General features: G+C 38.5%; 1 protein-coding gene across 1 annotated transcript in view; it reads right to left on the reverse strand.

The window, feature by feature from the left end:
• The window catches only part of TRHDE (thyrotropin releasing hormone degrading enzyme), a 209,370-nt gene that overhangs the window by 179,438 nt on the left and 2,612 nt on the right, over positions 1 to 27,320 (reverse strand). Inside the window, exon 2 of the mRNA XM_066549990.1 lies at positions 23,282 to 23,555. Coding sequence (XP_066406087.1) covers positions 23,282 to 23,555 — 274 coding nt within the window. The remainder of the gene's footprint in view (positions 1 to 23,281; positions 23,556 to 27,320) is intronic.

The following is a 27,320-nucleotide window of genomic DNA, read 5'->3' on the forward strand; positions in this document are numbered from 1 at the left end:
AAACCCCGTGGTAAGATGATGTGAGAATGGCTTTTTCCTCCAGAAAAACATATTTGCTGTAGATGTATCCCAAAAGTTAACACCTATTTTGATTTCCATTGGTTGGCCAGGGACTGGACTGAATTGTCTTATTTCAAGTACTATTTATTCCCTCTTTTATAGTCCAAGCATTCATATCACACATCATTCCTAAATAATATTTCACCTATTCTTGGTTAAAAAAAGAAGAGCTTAAGAAGTACACAAGTTTAAAGAAAATGCTAACAAGGGGCCTACAATGTTCAGCAGCCCTATAGCATGCCCAATTTCACCTGGCTAGAGACTGCTTTGTCACAAGCACACAGATGTTATCTTAGAGTAATTCCATTTGAAATGATAATACGAAAACCATAAGTGCTTATTTATATTTTGGCATTACCTAGAGACTGTCAATATGACAGCACAATCCTTTAGTCAACTTAGTGCTTAGTCAACTACATAAACAGAAGTAAGAGATGTTTGTTATTGTCAGTCTCTCTGCCTAAAGAGTAACAAGCAAAACATGGGGAAAATGAACTGTTATCATCTTCATTTTATAAATGAAAGTTACAGAAAGATGAGCCTAATATCAACAAGAAAGTCCAAAAAAGAGACAGAAATAGAACTTGAATATCACTTCCCTAAACTGATGAATCATCTTTTCATAATAAATCAACAAATTACTACTCCCAAAATACATTTTCTGAAAAATACTGCCTTTTCCATCACAAATTTAAAAAAAAAAATTAAATCCTGTTTTTAGGTTCCTTGGTCACAACATTTGTTTTCCAAAAACCAAATCTAAACTTCCTTCCAAACTGTAGACCTGTATACCTGAAATTGCTTAACTTAGAAGCATTCTGAACACTGGTTTCCCACATTAACTCATGTCTAAGAGTAACCATTCCACTCCCATAACACCTTTTGTCAAGTGGCTACTATGCTGAGATTTATTTAGGTTTGTTTAAAGGCAAAGGTTATTTTATTATTCACTTAAAAGTAATTACTTCAAGAGATGTCAATATAGTGGTCCCCTACAAAATGCCTACTGAGTAAAGTGATGTACCTGTCCAGAGCATAACAAAAAAAGACAGGAGGAGACAGAGACAGATCGTTCATGACAAACCAAAGATGAATGCAAGGACATATCAATGCTCTCCTGTTCCACATAAATTCTGCACTACCATAGTGGAAACCCAGGTCTGGTATATATCTACTTCACCTTACTCATCATATGTTTGCAGTAATCCTGACCAGTATTAGGAAAAAAAAAAAAATAAGGTGTGGTAAATAAAGGGAAGCACTGACAAAATGCAACCGCAAGAAAAGCAAAGCAGAAGCACAGCTCATCTGTGACCTCAAGAGCATTTACTCAATGCATCGCTTTGTAACAGCAGCAATAAGCAAGAGGAACACAGCAAAGTATCTTGTGAGCTACATGTAAACTTAATAGAAAAACTGCTTGCAAGGTAAACAGATCAGAGCTACAAGGTGCTAAATTTTAAAGTATCCTTTAGAGTTTGTTGGCATTGAGGAAACACAGTACTTTGTAGACAAGTCTGCACTGTGCTGGATTGAGCTGGAGATTTTGTGAAAAATTGTACTCAGCCCTTAGAAGGGAGAAAAATACGCACATGGGAAATTTTGTGCTCTGACTGGTACAAAAGCCATAACACAACCAAAAACAGGTTACACCAATAAGAGCAACAACCATATTAACAGTGAGAGCTCCTTCAGGCTAAAAGGAGCAAAGAGACAAGCAATTAGGCCAGTGAAAACAAAAGCCATAAACCATGAAATAGGGAATCAAGAAATCAAACTTTTTGTATGAAGACACACTAAAATCCACTAAAAAGCTTCATTAAGAGCTCTGGTTTTCACTCTCAATTAATGTTTCAAATCTTTTTTTAATCTCCAAATTGACAGAACAATATAAAAATAAAATAAAAGCTAAATGCACTAATAATATTAGTGCAAAAAGTGTTAAAAGCAAACACTTTTGCTCAACTAGCCTCCGCCAAAACTATGGGCAAATTAGGAGAGAGGTAGTTATCTGTCATTAACATCTCCAACTGGAAGGATTTCAGCCCCCTTCTGAGAACACCAATCTCAGTGTAAAACATGAAAACCAAGAGAGGAAAAAAAATTCAAAGGCAAATTACAACTGTAAATAGAGAAAACAAAATAGAGGGCTGAATCAATTAGAACATTATTCCTGTGTCAGGACTCCCATCTGAGAAAGATGAAGGCCACAACCAGAAAAAAAGTGGTTCACTACCTGACCACTAGCCAGGACACACAGATAAGTACCAAACTGAAGATTTGCATCTTAAGACAGAAGAAGCTGAAAAATTTAAGTACTCTGACACATACAAACTTAAGCAAGTAAATATGACTCTGAAGTATGCTGGTTTTAGTCTACAAAATACACGTTACTGCAACGTAAATTGTTTAAATTAAAGTAGTATAAAATGTTTAACCAGGGTTATTAATCAAATCCCTTCCAATATATGAAATACTCAGATGATTATGAAAAATATTTTTGCATACTTTATCATTCAAATTACTTTCCTCACCTTAAAAATTGCACTACTCAGGACATATGTCCTATCAGGAAGATGTGAGTTAATCAACAATGTCCTCTGCATGCCTATGGAAAAGGTCAATTTGCTAATGCTTGCTCATCAGTCACAGCTCAAACACCACATCTGGTTTACATCCAAACAGCCAGCCAGTCAGCTAAGCAGCTGAGGTTAAACTAGGTCTGGGTGACTATCACAGAAGTTTCCTAAAACAAAACAGTTTACTGAGAGCTGACCTCTTCCTTCATATCAATGTGCTGGCTGGCATTAGATTAAAATGAAGTGTTTAAGACAGGATCAATTATAAGAAGAAACCCTTCCTTCCAAAAAAGACAAGGCAACTCCTTTCCCAGGAAGGTAACTAGCACAAAGCAACAATATGGTCCAATGATTATGGGAAGATGGAAAGAAGAGAAAATTTTCTGACACCTGGTATCAAGCACAGTGATATCTCAGGCAAAACTGAACTTGCACTAAAGGTTAAAGTCTTAAATAGCATGTCAATTAGGGAAATAGGAATACAAAAACATTTTTACCACCATCATTACTTCGGTTCCTAGCACAAAAAAATAGACTGCACAAATATGTTTCTTTGCTGGCAGTGAAGCAGATCACTGTTATTTGAACAGTCCTTCCTTCTCTTTTTTCCAGCTGATGAAGAATGCTATTCCCTTGCTTAACTTCCAGCTGACATTCACATCAATAGAACAGCTTCATTAGGCTCTCTAACACTTTCTTATAGTCTAAGATAGCATCTCCTCTCATGAGATACCCTGACTGCACAGTGCAAGGTAAACCTTTAAAATGGCAGCCTTTATTTGCTCCTCTCGTATCTATACCCATAGCATAAACTGTGTCTACAACTAGAGGATCTGCAGATTACAAACAATTACTGCAGCAATATCAACAATGTATCATTACAAACAATTACTGCAGCAATATCAACAATGCATGGGCAAAACCAGCATTTGTGCACTTAAGCAAGTAGACACCGAAAAATAAAAAAATTTTTTGGAAGCTCCCATAGGATAAAAGCACTAGAAAGGATGAAACGGGACCTTGCAAGGAAGGTTCCTCTTAAGTTTAACAAATCAGAACAGCACATCAAATAGCCCTTTTCCCCAGAGTTTCTGGTGTTTGAGTGTTGTTGGCAGGACAATGAAAGACAAGACCCGTCCGGCAGTTCATGTACTCTTAATATGTGCAACAAAGTATCAGTGAGGACTGGAATCCCTGAGCTCAAAAATTTGATTTCCATGAGAAACAAACTGTCACTAACACCACACGTAAAAGACTATTAAGAACAAAAGCAGACCAAAGGAGCTAGGCTGAGAAAATTAAACTAATAAAAATATGAGAGTCTTCAGATCAGACTACAAAGTGAAGGAAACTGCTACCAGAAGCTTCTATGAAAAACATTCGTAAAAATATCATTGACTAATATTCTGCTGCCAGTTTTGCCTAAAGCTCTCAAGCAGAGACTACTGCCTCAAAAGGCCCTACTGTACTTTTCCCAAGAGAGTGTTCAAAGCTGCCATTTTCTATTAGGCAGAGCAAGGGGGAAAAAAAGGATGAGGGAATAAGAAAGAAATCCCAGGGAGAAGTATTGCTGCTGGATTGCCTGCTCACAGAGCTGACTGACTCATTCTTAAATGGAAGGCCAAAGCTTAAAATGTTCCCTGGTTCAAGGACCAGTCAATCTCATTAACCCAACCCAAGGGATTAAGGCTATGAGACAGCCAACTTTAGCTGCTCTACTTCGGGGCCTCCCAAATGCTACCCAGCCCATGCACCTCCATGCATTACATCTACAAATCCATACAGGTCTCCTGACTTTTACTGTATTTTACCATTGCCTTGCTTGTTCATGAAAAAAATAAGAAAGGTCAGTAGTCATAGATTATGTTCAACAGTTATTAGAAAACTTCACCTCTGTTTTTTCCCTAATAAAATGAAAGGGTCTGATTCACTCACAAAAAAAGAGAAACCTTAACTAACCACAAGATCACTGCAGGCCTCTAGGTGGTGAGCTCATAAAATGGTACACTTTTGAAAGAGAAGACACACAGAGATGAGAGCAACTTCAGCAACTTCAACTGACCTTATTAGTGAGGAGAACTCCTCTCAAGAGCAGAGCATGGCACAAAGGAGCTGGCAGGCACACCAGCATCACCGGGCATTACAATCCAGCACCACTCAAAGACATGGGAATGGCAGAGGCAGAGCTGTGTTTGAGCTAATAAATCCTGACTTGCAACACAGCAAATGACCTGGGACACAATGCTCTGCTGACAATGCTATCCCACTTTCTATTCTAGATCCCATTAAGGGATCCTCATGCTTGTACTTGCACTGTACTACACTGAGAATTACTCATCTCTCCCTAAAAAGAGCAGATGAGCTTCATTCATTTTACGCCAACACAGGAATGGGGTCAAGTATGGGCTGTGAAATAGCTGTAGGTCAACTGAACAGCCATCATTCTCCACACTCTTCTCCATTATTTTCTGTATCTGGACACTGTAACACAGCAGCCAAAGCCACTCCAATCATTTTCTCTGAACCAAGTTTCAATGATGCACATTTTGCAAAGCACACTCAAGACTGAGAAATTATTCTTGTTCGAATGTTGATTTTTACTGCCATTTGTGCTGAAATGGCTAAAGGCCTTTCAGACTCTTGAGCAATCCTGAAAGCATCCTGAAAGCTCTATGAATGTTAAAAAAAGAACAGTTTAATAGATGGAGGCCTCTGAGCTCATAAAAACCAAAGCATTTTCATCATACTCACAGAAGTGCAGATATTTTGGAACAAACTCCAACTCCTAGGTCACTGAAGGCTTGGGAATTATGGAAACAGATCAATTTACAAGGTTGCTCACATAAGAAAGCCAGCAAGCACAGTAAGGAAAAAATGTGGTAGCATTTCCTGCCATTTTGGTCCTGTAGCTTCAGAAGAAAACTGAGATAAGAGAGCAAATACAAATTTAAGGGTTTGTCTACATTGAACACTGCAATGTTTTAGGAGCTGATCTGCAGTGCATTCAGTCCCACATTACACAGCATCATCACAATTATACAGTCTCTCCAATTAAATTAATGGTATTTCTAGACCTGACCTTAGTGGGTATGTTACCTAGCCCTGCTAGTTTATATAACAGTAGCTTTCCTAGCAGTACATTGCTCTGCATTCATATGAACATATTCAGGATTTAAAACTTACAACAATCAATATAAACACAAAGATTTAGAAAGTTAAGGAATGGATGAAACAATAACACCCTGTGAACATTTCTGACTCATTTAACTCCTGTGATAAGAAAAAAAATAAATCATTCTGTGGACACAAAACTAGAGTTCCAAATAGGTTTGTATATTGTAATCTAATCTGAAAAGAAAGAGAACTCTGGTTAAAAAGTTTCCTGTACACTTGTGGATTCCAAGATTCATTTATTGAAATGAAGAAGCTGGAAAAGAACAACCCAGAAAACAAATATATTTTCAGCTGTACAAGGTGCTTAGAGGGCATTTGCAGTAATTTTGAGTCATCATAAACAGCCAATAGCACATTATACTACTATGAAATGCTACCCAGAATGTTGAATTTTAACTGGGAGGAAAGAGATTTCATTGTTGCTATTATTATGATTATTATATTACTATACTGCAAATAGGTACTGTGGAGACACAGCATCAATGATTACAGAGCCTGTGATCCCACAGTCAGCTGTGGAATTCAAGAAGAAAATTCTAGCTTGCAAACAGTTTGCAGATGTTCAAGACTTCATTAAAAATACATTGTCAGACCCAATCGGGAACAAAATGCAAGTTTGCAGAAGTCTTTCAGAGTTTTTGTGGATTCCTTTTTGTGTTTTGATTCCAGTGTAGGCATATTCCCAAATGAATTCTGTTTCCATTGTGAGTTTACCATAAACAGTACTGCACTGTGCTAATGTATAATAACTTGAAACATTTTATTTGGAAATAAAACAGAAAATGCACTTTTATTATTTCTTTCGACAAAATGAAATCGGTAAGTTTGTAAAAATTAATTCTTTTACTACATTCAATTCCAATGTAACTTGGTCACGTAGATGTCACCACTACAGCCTATAACCCTAAGTGGTAGCTCTGCTTTCACAACCCAGAGGTTCAGCTGCCTGCCCACTCAGGTCCATTTCTGGTATTGCCTAGCTCTATACCTACTGAAAGAGAGTTAAAGGAAGTCTGGAAGGAGATAAGAGTTACAGACTGTTGTCAGTACAGAAAGTTACAGACTTTAAGATTGAGACACCATCATTAGGTCAAGGATTCAAGAAGGAAGTACTAACACAAGGGTATAAAACCATAGAGCATGGTTAGCTGGTCCCATTGGGAATCGTCAACTCCAGTCATCACCATCGACAGTGTTGACAGAGCTGGTGGAAGATGGCAGCACAGCAACACCAAGTCTATAGAAAAGAGGCACATTGGACAATCCTGTCCAGCCAGTGCCTGCCAGGCCAGCATGGACTGTGAGCAGTGGTGAGCACAGTAAAACAGAACCTAGCAGCTCATTAACTCCTAGATATCTTGTGTATGCATTATCAAACAAATAATTCCTTTACACTTTTAAGATGAATGTATCCTATGCACAGAATCCTTTTATACCCTGCCAAAACAATGTAATAGTGGCTGAAACAGGCTTTGCCAGTAATGGAATTTTGTTGTTGCCAAGGTAAAGCCAATAACTAAAGAGGCATTAAACATATAAGTCATACTCATTCTTAGGATTTTCCAGAATCAGGGCATCTATTTCCCCTACAATCAACTAATAATGAATTGATTTTTCTTTATATAAATACAAGAATAAAATACAAAAGGCATGTACTTTAAAACACGGTCTGGGGTTAGCCATACCGGGCAATTGTGAGTTGCCAGGCACTGATTTGATTTTCATTATACCGCACTGACGGCAAAGTCATTTATCTTTTCTGCTCCCAGTCTCCTTTTATCTTTTCCGTATGCTTCTGTACTTTTCCTCTATCCTGCAGGGTTGCTGAATGCTGATGAGCAGAAAATGGTACAAAGCCACAGACAGCCTCTTTCAGATAAAAAGTTCAGGTATGGAAGGTCCAACTTTTTCCATTTTGGGATTTCCAAAGAAGCTGTATATTTGGCATTGTCCGGATATATAAAGATCAGTTAAACACTTCACTGGCAGTTATTCTCTAGAAAAGACAGACTTTCAAACAATGAATGATGTTTCACTCATAGTTCTAATATCTTTCCCATGAAAAACAGAAATTATACTCCTGTCACTGTAGCCTTGGATATTTAAACAAATAATGAAACGAATGAAAATTTTAAAAAAAAGAAAATAAAAGCAGTTTTCCACATACCAGAGCAATCATTTTTTAACTTTTTTTTTTCCATTCAACTTGTTATATTTTTAAATTATTAACATTCCATAAAAATCAGGAAATATGGCAATATAAAGAAAAGTATCTTCCTAGCCTTATGGTATTTATCCTTTATGTGTTAGCATCTCACCGGCGATGTGCATACAACTGACAACTATCAACTCACCAGCTGAACTTGTCCTTATTACTTTGTTAGTACCGAATCAGGACTGCAGTAATCCTGTTTCTCACCAAAACAAAACCTAAGTGTTTAATGTCATGAGAGACAATACATCCCTCTTGAAATAAAGTGGAATGAAAATTTGTTCAAACAGAATTACAGTTGGAACTCTATAGCTGATGCTTGACAAAGCAGACACTTCAGTTGCATTTCAGATCCCAAAGGTCTCTATGCTGTTCATGTCTGTACACAAGATGGTATCTGTACCTCTGCTGTCAGGCAGTGGCAGTGTGTTCAACAGAGTTAATAGCACCGAAAGAAGGATTCAGAATACTCCTGAACATATACACAGGCTAAAATGCACTCAGAAGAGTTGAAGATGTTGGTCAATCTCAGCACAACAATTTTCACTGCTAATGTTATCAGACTTCTCACATAGCAGTGACCTGAACCATAACTACCCATGACTTCTAACAACAACCACCTTTATATTCTCTATTCACCTGATTACGCATGTGTATTATCACACTATCTACATCTTTTTCAGCAAGACATTTTAGTCACCTTCCATACAAGTTCCCTGCCACAAAACAGAACACGCAACTGCCATCTTCTTGTCATGAAGTCATGAACTCTTCTGAGTGTCATGAACCCTGCCACACCAGCAGAGATAAGCAATAAGGAATGTGTCCAGAACTGACGTGGACAAATAAGAAGAAAAGCCTTCAGTCTATACAAAATTATTCAGAATAGTCATATGTACAAAATGCTGCAGGTGAATCTCATGACAGCAAGTGGCTGGTTGGTAAAACAGTGGAAGAAATTTAACATCAGTAAGTGCAAAGAAATGTAAACAGAAAAACATAACCCTGACTATGCATACACACTAGTAGTCTACATTAGCTATAGCTCAGGGAAGAATTCTTGAGAATCTCTGTGGCCAGCTCTCTGAAAACACCAGCTCAGTGCTCAACAGATATTCAACAGGCAAATGCAAAGTTACAACTGATTAAGGAAAGGGAAAAAACCCAAAAAATTATTATGCCACAGAACAAACACAAGCATATCAACTTTGAGCATTGTAGGCAGTTGCGACACCACCCCTCTCTCTTGTTCACTGTTTCAAACAGACACTATAGAACTTAAAATGCACAGAGAAAGGTGAAAAGAATAGAAAGAGATGGGAAGTGAATTCCGTGCAAAGAGAGATTAAGTAATTTTGAGTTCTGAAAAAGAACAGCTAAACTATCTATAGACTCAGGACTGGTACATAGCAAATGGAAAACAATCAGTCACTGATCGTCACAGAAAAAAGAGAGAGAAGACAATGAAAATGTGGAATAAATGCATTTAAGTAAATGAGACATGTAAGTAAAATACAGATCTTGTTGCCACCGATTGTCAGAGTGTGAAGGGCAACAGCTTCCAATCCAGATAATGCACATTCACAGAGAGCAAGTCCTTTGGCAGCTATTAAGCCAGTGGCCCATGTAAAACTCCAGGTCAGGGTCACTGACAAACTAGAGTTTAGGAGTAATACTCCACTGACTGTCTTCTCTAAACTGGTCTCCATATAGGGCATAGGAAAATATTTTCCTCTGTGTCTGTTTTTACATTAGTTGTGTTGTGTTTTTTAATAAATACTGGGGAAAAAAATATCTCAGTGTAAACTACTATGATTCAAAGACCAGCTCTGGCTGTGAGTCCTTTAAACAGACCTCTTCCTTGGATAACAGGACTTTTTCTTTCAATATTGTGACCAACAGAGCTAGATTCCAGAAAATAAATGAGAACGGGTTGTTAGTAATCAGGAAGGTGAGGTACAGATAGAGGAACAGTAACATCTCGCTCTTCTGAATGAGCTTGCTTGTAATGCCAAACACTGGCATTAACTTCCCCACCTGAGCAACAGCTTGGTTGTCATTGATTGTCATCCCTAATGGCTAGAGGGATGCTTCACGAAGTTAGAGAGTTATGGTTAGTCATATTTCTCAATGACACCTCCACGAGTCATCAAGAGTGGCAAAGTATCTTCATAGAGTTTTATACTGTTCTTTCTCCACATTTATGACAGCATATCACTAAAAAGGACAGTTGTGCATTTCCTTCTCCTCCCAAATTATATCCACAGACTATCCACATATTGGATGAGATGGTTCAGTCAAAAGGGGTCATTAAATTTTTTTTTAGTTTCCCATTAGACAATTTCAGGCTCACTGTCCAACCACAGATCACTAGATTTGACAGAAATGATACAGCAAAGTGTGCAGGCAAAGGACAGGAAGGAACAACACTTGTCTGTTCAGTAGTAACTTTCAGCTACACTGCTTCACTCACAATGGTGAAATGTAATCTATGGTGTTGGAGTCCTGGATGCTGAGAATTTGAGACTTACTGTGCTGACAGACTCTGACTCCCAGGAGGGCACTGCATTTGACCTGAGGCCGTGGAGAAGTCTTCCAAAATTGACTGATAGCACTGGGACTATGGGTAGTTTGATCAGAAGTGTGTAATATCACAGGGTGGAAAACAGAGTTTAAGGTTTGAGAATATAGTAATATTTATAGAGCAAGATGGATGTTTTAGGGTGGAGGCTGGTCCTTATTTACCTTCTTCTTCCTTCTTCTTCACGGGTTTGGGTAGTATTTTGTAATTGGACAGAAAAGTCTGCATTGCGGACTTTGAGTGATTAGTTATTGGGTTAAAAGTGAAAATAATTTAGGTGTTATTTCTTAACTGGATAGTTTAGCCTTAAAAGACCTTGTAACAAAAGATAGCCATTTTGAACCTTGTTAGTGAACTACTGCAGAACTCACTGCCCGTGAGACTGTAACATATATAAGAAAAAATAAACATCTAAGCCTGAACGTGAAATATCATCTCGAGAGCTTCTATCCCAGCCTTGACAGAGGTAGAGAAAAGAAGCTGAAAACCAGCCCTGTGTTTAAGCAGCCCTATTTGAACTTAGTCTGCTGAATGGAAAACACACAATTCCTTGGACCTGAAAGATGGTGAGCCTGAAATGACTAGAAACCACAAAGCAGTCAACAAAAAAATCAAGAAAAGTGGTAAAATCTGTGGTTAGAGGATGTTAGATAAAGCAGAGCTTGTTCAAGTTCAGGTGACAGAACTCTAAAAATATGGAAAAGCACTTCAACTTGTAATTGTAATTACAACAACAGCTCAACTTAATGAAAACATCCCAGCATCAGTAAATCATGACTGCCTTTAAGAGGAAGTATCTTTCAGAGCAGATAGATTCTGCTGGGAAATCAGTTTTGCTCTTTTCCAGACTTCCTCATGTAGGTACTGCAAGGTGTAACTGTACTGGTGAGATCAGTTACGGAATAGAATGTATAATTAAATATACTTAAATACTTCAAATGCTGCTAAAGCACAAATGTACATACAAAACAGCACTCAGGATATTTCTTCATAGCCATCAACCCTGAATAACAGAACTGTGAAGCCAGGCAACTCTACACTACCAGCTGCACTATGATTCAGAGATCCTTTTTATCCTCACAATACTTCATGGTAGTATAATCATTCCTAGTCATGTGTGATTCATCAAAGTATTTTGTAGTAAAGACAAATGTTATAATACACCCTATTGTAACCATGCAAATTACTGATGTTCATTTCCATACCTAAATTATGCTTTCGCTGAACTTTTTCTGCAGCTCAAGCAGCTCTCATGTTCCAAGCTAGTTCAGCATTTCAAAGTTATTTCATAGCAAGGAGTCCCAAGTTTTCTAAGAGGTGGCCTTCTTCATCCCCTTTCACTTTCTCAAGCCTCTTTATGCTTTACACATCACTGTTTTGAAGAGGTTTGCACTAGGATCTTAACTCTAAGCTATCACCCAATCTCCTCTGTATGCCTGACATGTTTCCTGGGGACAGAAATTATGTAAGCTCACTTGGCAGACAAACTATACAGTACTTGCCTCAGCAACTGTGAATGACAGGTCTTCTGTACACCACCACAAGCCAAGCCACACAGAGACACAAGGAAAAGTTTCAACCCTCCTTTTTCTACCTAAGGATACATCTTTGCAAAGGATTCATCTTTCTGCTCTCTTGGAGCCTATTAACTTGAATACACTCATTGCCACGCTGTCCACAAGAGATGTAATATTTTTAAGTAGGGAAGTTAATACAGTCTTTTTCCTAATTCTCTGCCTATTAAAGCTTTTTTTTTTTTTTTTAAGTGATCATCAGGGTCAGCAGGTGACTGCAAAGCTATTTTAGAATGGCTCATATTAACTGTCTAAATTTCCACTTCAGACCTAATGGTCTTGGCTTGAGAATAAACATTCAACAGCCCCAGAGGAAGTTAAATAGAACACAAGTACAAACCACCACTCCGCATTCTACAGTTATAACAAGAAATCACAATAAAGATCAAATACAACCTGAGCATGGCATGATGGGAGACTTCCAAAGAAAGGCAGAATGCTACTACAGTAAGCTACCTCTGCTGGTACTTACCGCAGGAAGGTTGTACAGTAAAAGTATTGTGGACTGAAACAAATCAGATATTCCCTGTGATCACTCTGTTCTTTTACTTAAGAGCTGCATATTTAACATTTTAAACATACAGAATTGCTAAGGAATAAACAGCAAAGGTTAATGATAAGAAGAAAAGCAAGTTTGGGCATCACACACAGAATCACACAGAATGATGAGGCTGGAAGAGACTTTCAAGATCATCAAGTCCAATCCACACCCTAAGCACCTCAACTAAACCATGGCACCAAGTGCCATATCCAGTCTTTTTTTGAACACATCCAGGGATGGTGATTCCACCACCTCCCCAGGCAGACCATTCCAATATTTTATCACTCTTTCTGTGAAAAACTTCTTCCTAATATCCAACCTATATTTCCCTTGATGCAGCCTGAGACTGTGTCCTCTCGTTCTGACAGTTGTTGCCTGGAGAAAGAGACTGGCCCCTACCTGACTTTTCATCCCCCAAACCCTGTTAGTAGAATTTCAGTAAGAAATTAAAAGAGGATTGAGAAGAAGTATTAATTTAGTCTTGTGAGAGGAAAAAAAAAACCTCACTGTATGTCATCTCTGATGCAGCAGTAGCCAAAAATCTCTTTATGAATGCATACACATTCATATATATGACTTTGAATAAAGCAATACATCTTATCACTCACTGATATTCCCACGTGCAGATTTGGGCTTCTACCTGAAAAACAGACATCCAACTATCAGACAAAAAAACTAAAACTATCAAACTTTCTCATCAGGTATAAATCAGTTTCCCTTTTCCCCATGGTATTTAAAGTGCAACAATGAACTAACAACATTATCAAATTTCAAACATATAGGAACACTTTTCAGTAAAACAAAACACAGCGTGATGTTATTTATTGTTCAACAATGGTCTGTGATTTATTTAGCCAGGAGATTGAAGAGCTACAAGAAACGCATGTGGTATGCAAATGATTCAGTAGGTGTACTTTCTTTGAAATTATTCTATAGGAATCCATTTCCCTTCTTCCTCCTCCACCTTTTATTCCCTTTTACCTTTATTAACTGAGGTACTACTTGCCATCCTGAGGATATGAACTCTTAACTGAGGTTCCAAGCTGCTGTGACTACCAAACTATCCCCACGCTTGGGAAAAGGGAGGTGAAAGGGGGAAAAAAAAAGTGTGGGTAGCCCCAGAGGTAAATGCTAATAACCACCTTTTGCTTCTTATCCTCTCCACCACCCAGTAATTTCAAATAAATAAAATATTAGTCTTCTTGTTCTGTCCCACATTGCCGCACAGCACCACTGCATGCTATGAAACAAAATGCATTGCTAAACATTTTCATGATAATCCACTGTGGGATAACTTTTTAATAAACTTTAGGTCATTTACCCTTCAAAGAGAAACATAATCTGCTTTCAAAGTATGCTGTTCCAAATACAAAGATAACATGCTCAGTTCTCATTTCTAACTGCTCTTGCTAGGTCTCAACAGCGTGCAGCAGCCAGAAAGCTGCCAGGCAGGAGCAGCAGAGGATCTCCTAGGGGTACCATTCAGTGGAACCAGGCCAACAGAGCTGGTTCTCTGGCACCTGTCCCCACCTAAGTGTATGAGAGGCACGCCAGGGGATGGGGCCACGTGCCGAGCTCGAGCAGTTGGACAGTCACGGCAACCACTATGAGCTGGAATAACTTGAGAATGAGAGCATTGCCTACAAGGCAGTCAGTCAGCCTCACTATTTCCACTGCAGCAGTTTGCCCTGTGCAAACAGCACCCCTCGAGAATAGCAGAAAAGGACATGTCAAGCCGTGGAGGCTAGACTCTGGAAAAGCACATTTACAGATTCACAGAATATTCTGAGTTGGAAAGGAACCATCAGGATCATCGAGTCCAACTCCTGGCCCCGCACAGCACCATCTCCAAGAATCACTCCATGTGCCTGAAAGCATTGTCCAAATGCTTCTTGAACTCTTGACAGGTTTGGTGCTATGACCACTTCCCTGGGGAGCCTGTTCCAGTGTTCAAGCACACTCTGGGGGAAAAACCTTTTCCTGATATCCAGCCTAAATCTCCCTGACTCAGCTTCATGCCATTTCCTTGAGTCCTGTCACTGGTCACAAGAGTGAAGAGATCCATACCTGCTCCTCTGCTTCCCCTAATGAGAATGTTGAAGACACAATGAGATATCTCCTCAGTCTCCTCTTCTCCAGGCTGAACAGACCAAGTGACCTCCGCCACTCCTCACAAGGCTTCCCCTCAAGGCCCTTCACCATCCTCATGGCTCTTTTCTGGACACTCTCTAATAGTTTAATATCTTTTTGATATTGTGGCACCCAGAACTGCCCCCAGCACTTGAGGTGAGGCTGCCCCAGTGCAGAGCAGAGCAGGAAAATCCCCTCTCTTGCTCAGCTGGCGATGCTGGGCCTGATGGACCCCAGGACAGGGCTGGCCTCTCCTGGCTGCCAGGGCACTGCTGACCTATGCTCAGCCATCAACCAGGATCCCAAAGTCACTTTCTGCAGCACTGTTCTCCAGCATCTCATTCCATTCCAGCACCTGATTAAAAAAAGCTTTCAAAAAAGGTACCCGAAGTGTGAAAGCACCCCACTGTAAGAGCAAAAGAGCTCTGTAAACCCTACAATACCTTAGAAGAAGATCTAATTGACTAGGTATTCTACTAGTAAAAATGGGGGCAAATACCATAAACCTTCAGGCAGCAAAAATACTGGGACAAAGGCAAAAAATAAGGTGGCATTTGTGCAGGTTTTTCAACACAAAAACAATAGGTCAAGGCAAGCCTAAAAGGTGAACATTACAGACACCTGACTGTCTGTCCTCAAAAAGGAGGCTTGGACCAGCAACAAGCATGAATCTCCAAAATAGGAGGTTACTTTCTCACCATTGGCTATAAAAACTGGGAACAAACAGGCTAAGTTTCTCATTCCTGTAAGAAAAATACAATTTAAATTTACCTAAAACCTGGAGGAGACACTGGTCTATAAATAAATATAAGCACACATCACTCTCCTCCATCAACAAATACTGTATCTGTCACTCAACTAGATGTCAGCTAAGTCTGTAATCCATTTTCACTGCATAGAGCACAGTTACTACAGTAGGCACGCAGGAAAGCACTGGCTTGACTGACAGATGTTCAGGCTGGTGCAGGAATGTGCTCACCTTTACGTTGTTCTGGCGTGAGATACCTCCTACAGATTATTTGGCACATCACTTTTGCTTTTATAGCAAGAGTATGACTCTTATAGAAAGACTCTAACAGACTCTTGCTACTTCTTTGGATGTCAGAGAGCAGCATTCATGTTGATTCCAAGGACAGACGAATAAGTTAATGAAATAAAATATGACAGCACAACATGAGAAGCATAAGGAGACATGAAACAACACAATACAGAAAGCGGAGTGCAGCTTGAGTGCTCAGTCTTGGCTATGAGTTGCATTGTCACAGCACATACTACTAAGCATATGTTCATTAGCACATGAAAGGGAAGTCTTCTCTTACATCTCCCTCCTTTCCTTGCTTGTAATGTGGGAAGTAGGAGGAACCGCATGCACTTCACTCTACTCTCCTCTGGGCAAATGGCAGGGAAGGAGTGGGAAATACCGTCTCAGACCTTTCTTTTCCTTCATTAGCCAGCAGAGACCCCAGATGAAGCGCTACAGGCTGAACTGCTCTTGAATGTACAGAATTACAATTAGGAAGCTGCTCTGACAACGATCAGGCCAGGAATCATGTGCTGCCTCTCCCTCCTCACTGTAATTGCAAGCAAGCCATAAACCTACAAAATAGCCACAAATTAAGAAACTGATTTGTGCTTTTTGACAGTCTTCTTGCTACTATATACAAAGTACACCACTGCCCCCAGATACTGACAGGTGATCTTCCTAGCATAAAACAAAACAAAACAATGCTTCCAAACTCGAGTTTTTCAATTCAATAGCATTATTTGCAGAGTGCACCTGGGCATTTACATTAGTAAAACAAATATCACATTTAAATACAGCATGTACTACAAGTGCTGACAGAGAGAAATTTTTAAAGGAGTAAGCACAATAAATGTACAGTGTTTTCCTAGTGCATTCAACTTGCAAATTCAACCAGAAATCAATAACAATGGATTGCAAGTTTGCAATTTATGTTTTTAACAAATTCCCTGGCATATTCAGTTTAGCATGGATGCTGATCACAGAGGTTTTTGTTTGTTTGTAGCAAGTTTTGTAGCTACAGTATTTAAAAATTAATAAACTAGAAGTTATTTTCAATATACAAATCTGAAACAGAATGGGTAAACAACTACTGATGCAGTGAATCTGAAAAAGCTGAAATTTCTTTGGATTCCTATTGTATTATAATACACCTTCCCACTTAAAGTAATTCACACTAGTAAGCACTGAACTGAGTAAAAGATACTTGCAGAATCAGGCTATTGTTACTACAGAGAAACACTCGCTAAAGAAAGCACAAACACACCTATCTATATCCCCGTGTGCTTTTCCAGCTCAACCTAATTGCATACTTCCCAATACACTCTTTCCAACATGCATTTTATTTTTAACTGTTTGATGAAAGCTGTTCTGAAGATGGCAAGTGTGGGACATTAGTAGGAAAAAGCAAAAGCAAATGTGCATTATTGTAAGATTCATGGACATATAAGGATTAAATATTACAAGTCTGCATTGTACCAGGCTTCAGAATTATGCCTGGTGCTTCCTGTGTTAGCTGTTATCTGTTTATCAGATAAACGTGTGGCCTCCCAGTGGTAAGTGATGGGCTAACAAAAGTTACTTTGCAGGGCTTCAAAAGTAGAGCACAACTCTGGAGCTGGACTTAAATTCAAGCTGCAGAGGAAGAAAATTTTAATTGAAGAAAGTTCTACTTTTGATAGCATAACCATTCTGCTGTAACCAATATGCTCACCCACAAAGAATTATCTCACATATAATTGCTTCAATACTGATGAATAAATAATAACTGATGAAGAGACTTTGCTGGTAGTTACTACCACCAGCTGAAGAGAGGGCCTAAGGAAGAGCCTCAGGCCTTTAACCCAGGTAGTCATTAGCTGACAGAAATTGTATGGTCTTGAGGTCATTCTTGCTATTAGACAAAAGTATTAATACATTTTTTCAAATACAAAATAATTTTGTAAAAGCTACTAACTGAATTGCATAGTAAGTGCATAGTTATTTTAAACAAGACTGATATTTTCAGTTTTTTCTAGTCTCTAGCAAATGACAAAACTCACTGGGAAAAAGTTATTCTGCTGATCAACATCAGGTTTTTTCTTTTTCTTAGACTATTACTGAAAGTCAGCTCTTTAGTCTCCTCAGACTGATCATCACACTTCAAGTAAGGGAATGCTCAACACAGCTGTCCAGCTGGAAGCACTGTACTATATCCAGTCATCTTGTCTTAAGGACATGAATAAAACCATGGTCCCATGCTTGAACTAAACGAACATGAGCTGCTGGACATGTACTGATCCTGATCTAAATCTGCTTATGTGACTCTGTTCACTAGCTCTTCCAGGAAAAAATAATTTTTCACTTTTGCAGATCAAGCAATTATTACTACACAGATCCCATTCTTGAGACCACTAGATCTTTCTTAGTTATATTAAGCCAAACTGAGTGAGACCCCCAGGTACATGTCTGAGAGAATTCAATGCCAGGACTTCTATACAGGCTCTCTGCAAGGCAGAAAGCACTACAGAAACACTAATTATCTCACTTTCCTTTAGCCAGATTATTAGAGCTCCTCCTCATTGGCCAGGGTAAGACTTAAATGTACTGTACAGCTTGTGAACATTAATTGCATCTTAGATAAAGCAATATCAAAACAAAAGCAGTGCAATAAAAGTTGACTTTATTCTGGTGTAATTCTAATAGTAAGAGCTTTCTTAGCCTTAAGGTCTTTGTATCATGACAAAGTACTCAGCGCTGATGGCACTACAATAACACTTAATACAGCTGAAACCAAGACACACCTGGTCATAAAGGTCTCTTTAGAAAGGAACATGCACGGGTTCTGTCAGTGGAAGTCCTACCCTGAGCAGCTGAACCAGCTGTGATCAGGCAGACACTGCCAGTCCTGCAAAATGTGCTGCCACCACTTTGGAAGAGAAGCAGGGGTAAGAAAAGTGAAACCACGCAAAATTCTTCTTTGGGTACTGTCTTCCTTCAGCATTTCTCCTCCCACTCACCACCACCCAGCTAGATAGCCACTTTCTTTCACAGCTGTTCATCCCATCTGCTCTGGTACTGTCTGCACTTGTCTCTTTAACCCCTGCACCCACAATTGCTCCTGACTTCACTTCTTTCCATACACTTTCTTTTTCTGTTTTGAGCAGATACTCCCCCAGACAAAAGAAACACTAGTGTTGCCAGTTGGCATTTTATTTCCATACCTATCTCCACATCCCATCCACAGCAAAAAGGAAGAATAGGAGAATATGAATCTCCCAGAAACATCTTTGCCAGCCATACATTCATCTCCACTGATACACTGTGTGCTCCCTCCTTCCACTAACTCAAAAAGAGAAAGAATTTACAGGAGGAAAAATGAATTAACTTATGAGACACTGAAAAGCCATGCAGGAAATAGCGAGTTTTCCATGTTCACCTGACAAAGGAATGAGAAACAGAGGGTTTGGAGAACAGAAGCACTAATCCAAACAGGGGAAAAAATAAAGCAACAATAGTTGGAAAAGGCCTGGTGGATTGAAAGCACAAATAAAGACATCAATGAAGGAAAGAAACACAGAGATGATGTGACAGACAATACAATCCAACCAGCAATATTTTGCTTTTAAGAAGAAGTTCTTTAACGAAGAACCTATGATGCATGATTAGGAAATGCAAAATAAGACAGCAAGCATGTGGAGGTAAGTGGAGTTTTCCGGATTATTGTACTGTGCAAAGATGACAGTACCCAGATCCCATGATTTTCCCCAGCTGCAGCTGGTATAACTGCTAGAGCCATACACTGATCAGCTAAGCCTGCTTGCAAGGGCCCCCCTCCTACCTCAAAACAACATTACCTCAGGCATCATCCTCATAGAACCACACTGCTCCCTAGTCCATAGCAGCACAGATGACTGCACCTCTGTCCTTTACACAGGAATAAAGTCCCTGCCTAAAGACAAAGGCAGTTGCTGTGATCTTCTGTAATCCCAGCTGAGTCTGAACAAAATATTATATACCTGTAATACATATAAAAAATCAGGTCTGCTTTTAAATTACCTAATCTGGAAGGGATATGGACCAGACCCACATGGACTTGAGTTATGCTTGTGATAATGATTCACATCCACTATAGGATGCTCCTAAAAATAGCTGCTTGTCTTAATTCCCTTTTTCCAAATAATTTTAATGAAACACAAAACATCTTCATGCAAGAATTATATAGGCTTTAGCCACCTAAGTATTTTAATTGGCTACCTAAGCTTTCCAAAAGGCAGTTTCTATTTAAAACTTGACTTGTATTGAATGCCATGCTTAAGTTTAAACTAATTTGGAGGTCAGTCACATTCTTTGAGAAAAAATGAAAAGTTAACATTTAAGCAATTTTGACCCAAAAAATCTGCTTTTCATCTCACAGCTAGTTCTATTCCTCAGAGTTTATCTTCCTTTGACCACAGCACTTTATTAATACTGCTCAGCTGGAAAAGAAGTGAGATTATAATCATTAGCATGCTGTCAAAATTTGAAAGGACAGCCCACTCCCCCAAAAATGTTTTGTGAACTACAACGAGATTCATAGAACTGCCAAAAGAAAAGCAGAAGTATATGCAAGCTGTGGTCTTTTAGGTGTCTACTAACAAATATAATACACACTGCATTAATTAAAATGAAGATTCACCAATACAAGAAATAGCCTATCAAGATGCTTCAGCTGAAGGTTTGGGTAATTCTCATGAAAATCCATTCATTTTTATATGCAAATTTACTTTAATTATACATTTAACTTAACTGCCATGGATATGGGGGTAACTGTATTTTAGTAAAAAGTGGCTTTGAAGGAAACGAAGAAATTTGAAATTCCATGTGCAAGGATTCCAATGATTTCAAATTCACTCAGTAGCGTCCACGAACTCCTGGCATTGCAATATAAAAGACTCAAAAAGATGGATTACCTCAGCAATTCATCTGAAAGAATGCAGCTCTGAACTGAAGTACTTGCCATGAGTTCATACCTTAAAACACACTCTTTCAACAAAACTGAACCATGATAAAAGATGATCAGATCCCAAATGGAACTGAAAAACAGCAAGATATATTTAACCAATAACCCGGCGCAAACTACTTCCGTATTCCTGGGCGTTATTATACCTCTGTGATAAGGGCTTTATAAAAAAACAAGAGCTAAAACTCTAGACTAACCAAATAATTTCATAGGGTAACAGACTATCTCAATTTATGTAGGATTTTGGTCTCAAAGTTTTCCTTAAGATTAACAAAGATTAACCTATTAATTTTCATAATTGTTGGCAAAGTTCTGTCCAGTGGCACAAGCTGGTTGCATATACATGTGTATCTCCTACATGTGCTGAACCAATAGACTTAAGCATAACTACAAGGCTCTAGTAATCAAAAATTCCTAACAAAAGAATACTTGGATTTTCTGTTCAGATTCCAGGTAAAGCTAAAGTCTTGAAAGCAGTTTGGAAAAAAAACCACAAGAACAGCAGAAAGCTATCTGTTGTTCTACAAGACCTAAGTGTGCCTCTGTTTTCAAGGCATCAAATGTATTCAAGCAGCAAAAGTCTACAGGATATGAGCTCTAAACAATATTACAATAAAATGAGTTATGGAGGAAGTAGGTTGCATGTTTCAAATTGATGGTCCTGAGTTCCATCCCCAACCTTTCAACTATTTGGTTATGCCAATAGTGGTGATAAGACAAGGAGTAACAGTTTCAAAACAAAAGGGGGCAGGTTCCGATTAGGCGTTATGAAGAAATTCTTTACTCTGAGGGTGGTGAGATACTGGAACAGGTTGCTCAGAAAAGCTATGGATGACCCATGCCTGGAAGTGCTCAAGGCCAGGTTGGATGTGGTTTTTGAGTAACCCGGTCTAGTGGAAGGTACGCTTGCCTGTGGCAGGGGGGTTCAGAACTAGATGGTCTTTATGGTCCTTTCCAACCCAAACTGTTCTATGATCCTATGACTATTACATAAGTCTCAGCAGCTCCCATATTATTATAGGTTAAAGCACCTCAGTAGAACCACTTCCTAGTCATACTTCCCCCTTGTGTGGTGCCAGAGAGTACTGTCACAGTCTGCTGGTTACAGCAGAAAAGGGCTGAAGAAAGGCCTCCAGTGTCCTACTCAACTTGTTCCAATAACAAAAACAAGACTTATTCGTTGATCCCTTCAGGACAGCCTAAATGAGCCTAAATGAGCCTAAATGCCAGTGCTTCCCGGGTCTACCTTCCATCAGCACAGCCTCAAATCCATGCTAGGACTCTGGTAGCAGCACAAAAAGCTAGATCAGTGAACTGTTTTGGCTGAAAACTCACCACATTTTTAGTTATTTTTCAGGTCAGTTTTCAGCCAGATCATATGGCTGTACAGAGCTGATGGCTGGCACAAGGGAGGCCAAGAACACCTTTGGCTCAGAGAAGGTGGATCAGCTCCCTCCATTGCAGCACAATGCTCAGGCTGGCTCAAAGTGTCTAAGGAGATACTTCCTGATATGAACAGTCTGCAGCCCTTCCTCAAGCCCCCAGGCTACAGTACAGAATCATACAGCATTTGCTGAAGTATAAGGTGAACACTCCTTTGCTCAGGCTCACAGCTCAGTTGTCTGGTCCTCTACTTCCAGAACTGGCTCTGTTTTGTTATTCACAGTAACTAAGTAGGAAGGCTTTCTCTGTATGTTCACCTGAAAAATCAAGATGACAGCGCTGTAAAATATTCTATTAAGCTGACAGCATTTCTCATGTATGTTTTGGCTTGTTATACAGTTCTGAGCTTGATATTTGTACACAAAACCAAAACTGACATAAATAAATAAAGGATTTTCTCTCTTGTTTTTTTTTTTTTCCAAGGCATAACTCCTGGAATCCTGCCATAGTTGCAAAAAACACCTTCAGGAACTTAGGACTTCCATCAGCCTCAGGAAGCAGATAGGTTGCAAAGTCCTATTCCTGGGCAAAAGATCTAAGAGAGAAATTACTATATCAGCCTTCTGACCTACTATACAGCACACCAAGGGACACGACAGTAGTGAAGGAAGGAGACTGGAAACCTTACCAGTATTACCACTTTAATAATCTCATGAACACTGGTAATGAAAAGGCTACAGGAAAAACAAGAAAAAACTTCCCAAGAAAAACAAAGTGTAGTTTAACAGCATATTTAAAAGTTTAAAATTTCATCAGATAACCACACCTACTAAGCTAACCATGTACAAAAGGCACAAGACAAACTAAAAATGTTAGACAAACCTCCAGGAAAGGTCCCAAAGAATATATATAATCATTAAATAGACCAGCAAATTTTTAAAATATTAATCAAGAATATCTTTTAAAATTTGCTGGTACGATCCCTTTACAAAAACAGAGGGTTTTCAAAGTAATGAAATGTTTTTGGTACATTAGAAATACTTACAACTACTCCACTCTTGGTGACAGTTTCCCGGTATGTAAAATTGCACACTGCCCAAGCCAGGTAATAGGTGGACATGAGAGGGGTCTGTGAAAAGTGATCTGTAACCCATCCATCTTCTTCAAAAACAGAAGTTTCAACTGGCATGTTGGACAAAGATAAGTAAGTAGCTTGATGTCTGATGCTGATTTTGAATGTGGCCTTGTAGATGGGCTCATCAAAGCAAGGAAAGGCTTTTCTGGCATGAGTAGGAGAAAACTGTGTAACACCAAGAAACCTAGAAAAGCAGAAAACAAAAATGAAAATTGATTATTAATTATGCCTAGCACTTGATTCACAGACATACCAAATCAGACAATGCTTGACCATTGTGGTTTAAAGGAGGAAACAATTACAACTGAAATACACAAAATATATAGTGTTTGAACACTGCTTGATCATTTTCTTACTACCTCTACTGCAATGCAATAGATACAAATTAATGGTCTACAAATTTCCTATAAATTTGTAGACACCACACTAACACTAAAGAAATCAACCCTCACCTTGCATCAAACTTCAGGTTCTCGCAGTATTGTTCATCAATATGTGGGGAAAAAAGCAAGCCACTGTTGGCTACACAATGCAAAACAAGCACACTCAGTTCAAAGCAGGATTTAAGAGCCTTCAGGGAATTCACTCTGCCCTGAGGCACTGACAGGGCGCTTTACCTTTCTCTGGGCATGAGAACTTACGGTCACACAGCGCACTCAGGAGGGTCATTGTTTTCCACAGCTGATTACTTCTCTACCAGCTGCATGAAGGCCTGGGACAGAGTACTACATAGCACTGCTGTGTCTGTGCACCTCCAAAAAAACCATTCTGTGAGCTTAGCAGAATCACAAATGAAAGCAAATTATTAAACCTGCACAAAGTATTTCACCATTCTTCTACTAGTGGTTTTTTTTTTTTTCCTGGTGTACTTTATAGAGAGCAAATTCATGTTCTCAGTTTATGGCCCAAATTTTGGAATGATCTCTGAAGGAGGTAAAGGTATTTATTAAGCATGAATGGCAAGAATGGGAAGGCTTAGCTTGACAATAAAACCTGTAACCTTTTTTTTTTTTTTTGGAACTAAATAAATTTTGATCCAGATACAGAATAGGAAGCCTTCTGAATGGAGATATGTATTTACACATTCAGGAAAAACCCATGATCTTTTTATAGAAAAAAAGAAGCTAAACTTAAAAGGTTGAAATATGGAGTTTGGTAAGAGTATTTTCTGGATGCATGTAGAACAAGAAAATTACCATGGGCCAACCATGTAAATGTGAAGGTAGCATGCATGTAGGCTTTTTGATTCATGTCTCACCTTCCAAGGTTTCATCTGTGGAAATAACTGTGCAATTTTAGATACCAGGCAAACATTTATCAAGATTTTAGAGGCTGACTGTTATTCATCTGTTATTCCTCTGAGGGAAAAAGTGGGTGATATAGGTGATGTGGGTGAATAGCTTTGATTTAATGAAAATGGTGGCACCTATTATTAATCAGTATATAACCATTAATCTGCAATATGATACTCTAACATTGACAAAACAAAAACATAGGTACCCCATAGGGGAAAAAAAGTATCATTAACTTCTTCTAAAACTTTTTGGATTTTACACATATTTTGGAGGCAATGAAGAAATAATTTTATTGAAATGTTACACCTTTTTCTCGCTAGAGTGGCTGATAGAACTAGATATATCTTTTCAATAAGGAAAACTTTTTTAAAACTTGAAAAAATTTTCCACCACTGAAGCAGTTACCAGTTGGTCTTCTTTCTAAAATAAAAAGCCTTTTTTGGCTAATAATTATTGAAGGTATTCACACTTTTCTTGCCTCATGACAAAACATGGATTATTAAAACCAGCATTTTGGATAAGATTGCTAAATCTAAAGTAAAAAGTTAGTGCCAGATATCTCAGTGTTAATCCAAAAAACTCCCATGTCAATGGATTTGTACTACTGCAACAAAGCCAAATCAGCCAATTAAATGAAGCAAAGCAACTTAATTTATATGCAAAGTATTTCAAGTGGACCTGATTCTGCATTCTAGGCACACTCTAAACAGCTACAGACATCAACAGAAGCTTCAAGTGAGCATGGAAAACTGTACTGGCCTGTTATTAACAAAGCAAGACTGATGAACTTTCCTCTGCAATTAACGATTTTAACGAGCTCCGACACACACGTAAATGTGTACTTAGGAAATATTGGTCATACTGTGATACCCTCTAAATAAGGAAGCTTTCCCTTGCCCCCTCTCCACATCTTCACGCCACTTCTCAGAGATCTTATCAGTCATCTTTTAATACATATTAGGCCACTGAAAGAATCCCTTCACCAGGCTAATAAACCCTGATAAACTCTTCATCTTCTGTGTTTTCACAGATAGACAGATATATCCACACAGACATAACTGGGCAAACACAGGGCAGTCAATATTTCATACTAAAAATACACCAACTACCAATAATAGTGATATCTACAGCATGTGCATTACTATCAAACATCGATTTGCTTGCTGTGCCATAAAGCAAAACAAACAAAATCTTAAAACGGCTTTAAAAAACCCCTAAACATTTAAAGAAAACAAACAAGCTAAACCCAAAACATCGTTTATCTATTTCACTGTGTTCAAGTAAAACAAGCAGACTTCTACAGCGTGCCAAAAGTGAAGGGCAGTTTGACTATTTCATCCTTCCCTTTACACACCTCTCTGGATACCAACACTTTTACCTCCTGTTCCCAAAAATACCACCACAAAAGGTTGTACTTGAGGGCATGACAGGCTCACAGTCTGTCTTCTCACAATACCCATGGCAGTAACTTGCAGGTGTTTTAATTCCATCTTGCCTATTAAAGGAAGATGTGTTTCCTCAATAACCTATTTTGACATCTTAGTTGTTAGAAGATTAAAGAATATGTCTTTGTTTTCTCTGTGTGAGAAAAGAATTTTTTTTTTCTTTTCACTTCCAAACTTTGATGTTCATTTATATTATGCCTGCATACTCCTCCTGTAGCTCTGTATTATATTTGTGGATTATTGTCAGTAAATTCTAGCACATAATGCAAGGTAAATTTGTAACATATCACTTGCATTTTACATTTCAAGTACAGTAAGAAAGATTTCGGTCAGAAAATAAATACTTTAACATAGCTTTTACATTTCAAGCTGATTTACAATGATCACCCGTGAAGGCCAGAGAAACTAAGTTTAGGGGAAAAAATCATAAAGTGAAGGCATTAGTATGTTTGTGATGCCTCACAGCAGAACTATTTGCTCCTCATGTACAACAAAAGTGAAAAATGATGGTTTGGACCCTTTTACAGCAAGTACTACTCCAATGAGGCTGATGTACTTTAATTGAATATAAAGTTGTCAAAAAATCAAAGCCCTGCTGGAACAGCAAGGTCTCCCAGAGCATGCAAGTCTGTCTGTCTATCATAACAGAAGCTGTCTGTGTTTGAGGACTAAAAACAGTTATATGTATCATATTAAAAAATGGGTTATTAATCAGAATGCAAATTGTCACTGTAAGAGCACTCTCTGATCAAAAAAGTTCCCTGGTTTAGAATGGGTATTATTCTCTTTATACTATAGTGAGTCATTAAGCCTCTGACAGATGAAAAGGAAAAACACTTTTTCTATTTAACACCTTAAACTACAACCATGCAATGGCTACAGTTATAAAAATGTTTTACTGAAAGAAATATAAGTGAGGGGGTGTAAAGGAAAAACATGTCACTTATTTCAATATAGCAATGCTACCTTATGTAAGGTAAGTAATTTGCCCATGACTATACTTAAGTGTATTAAAAACAAAGTAATTTATATCTGAAAAGTTACACACAGAGCACTGCGAAAAACATTTTACCATCACCTTCCACCCTGTGTCTTAAACTATCCTGATGACTGAAACAGTGAATAGACCTTTTTTTTGTTGGTGATGGTTTCTAAATCTCAACTAGGGGATCAGTATTGAAGTGTAGTACAGTAGCTCTGGAGAAATGT

The sequence above is a fragment of the Molothrus aeneus genome, chromosome 5, assembly GCF_037042795.1.
Source record: "Molothrus aeneus isolate 106 chromosome 5, BPBGC_Maene_1.0, whole genome shotgun sequence".
Lineage (NCBI taxonomy): Eukaryota > Metazoa > Chordata > Aves > Passeriformes > Icteridae > Molothrus > Molothrus aeneus.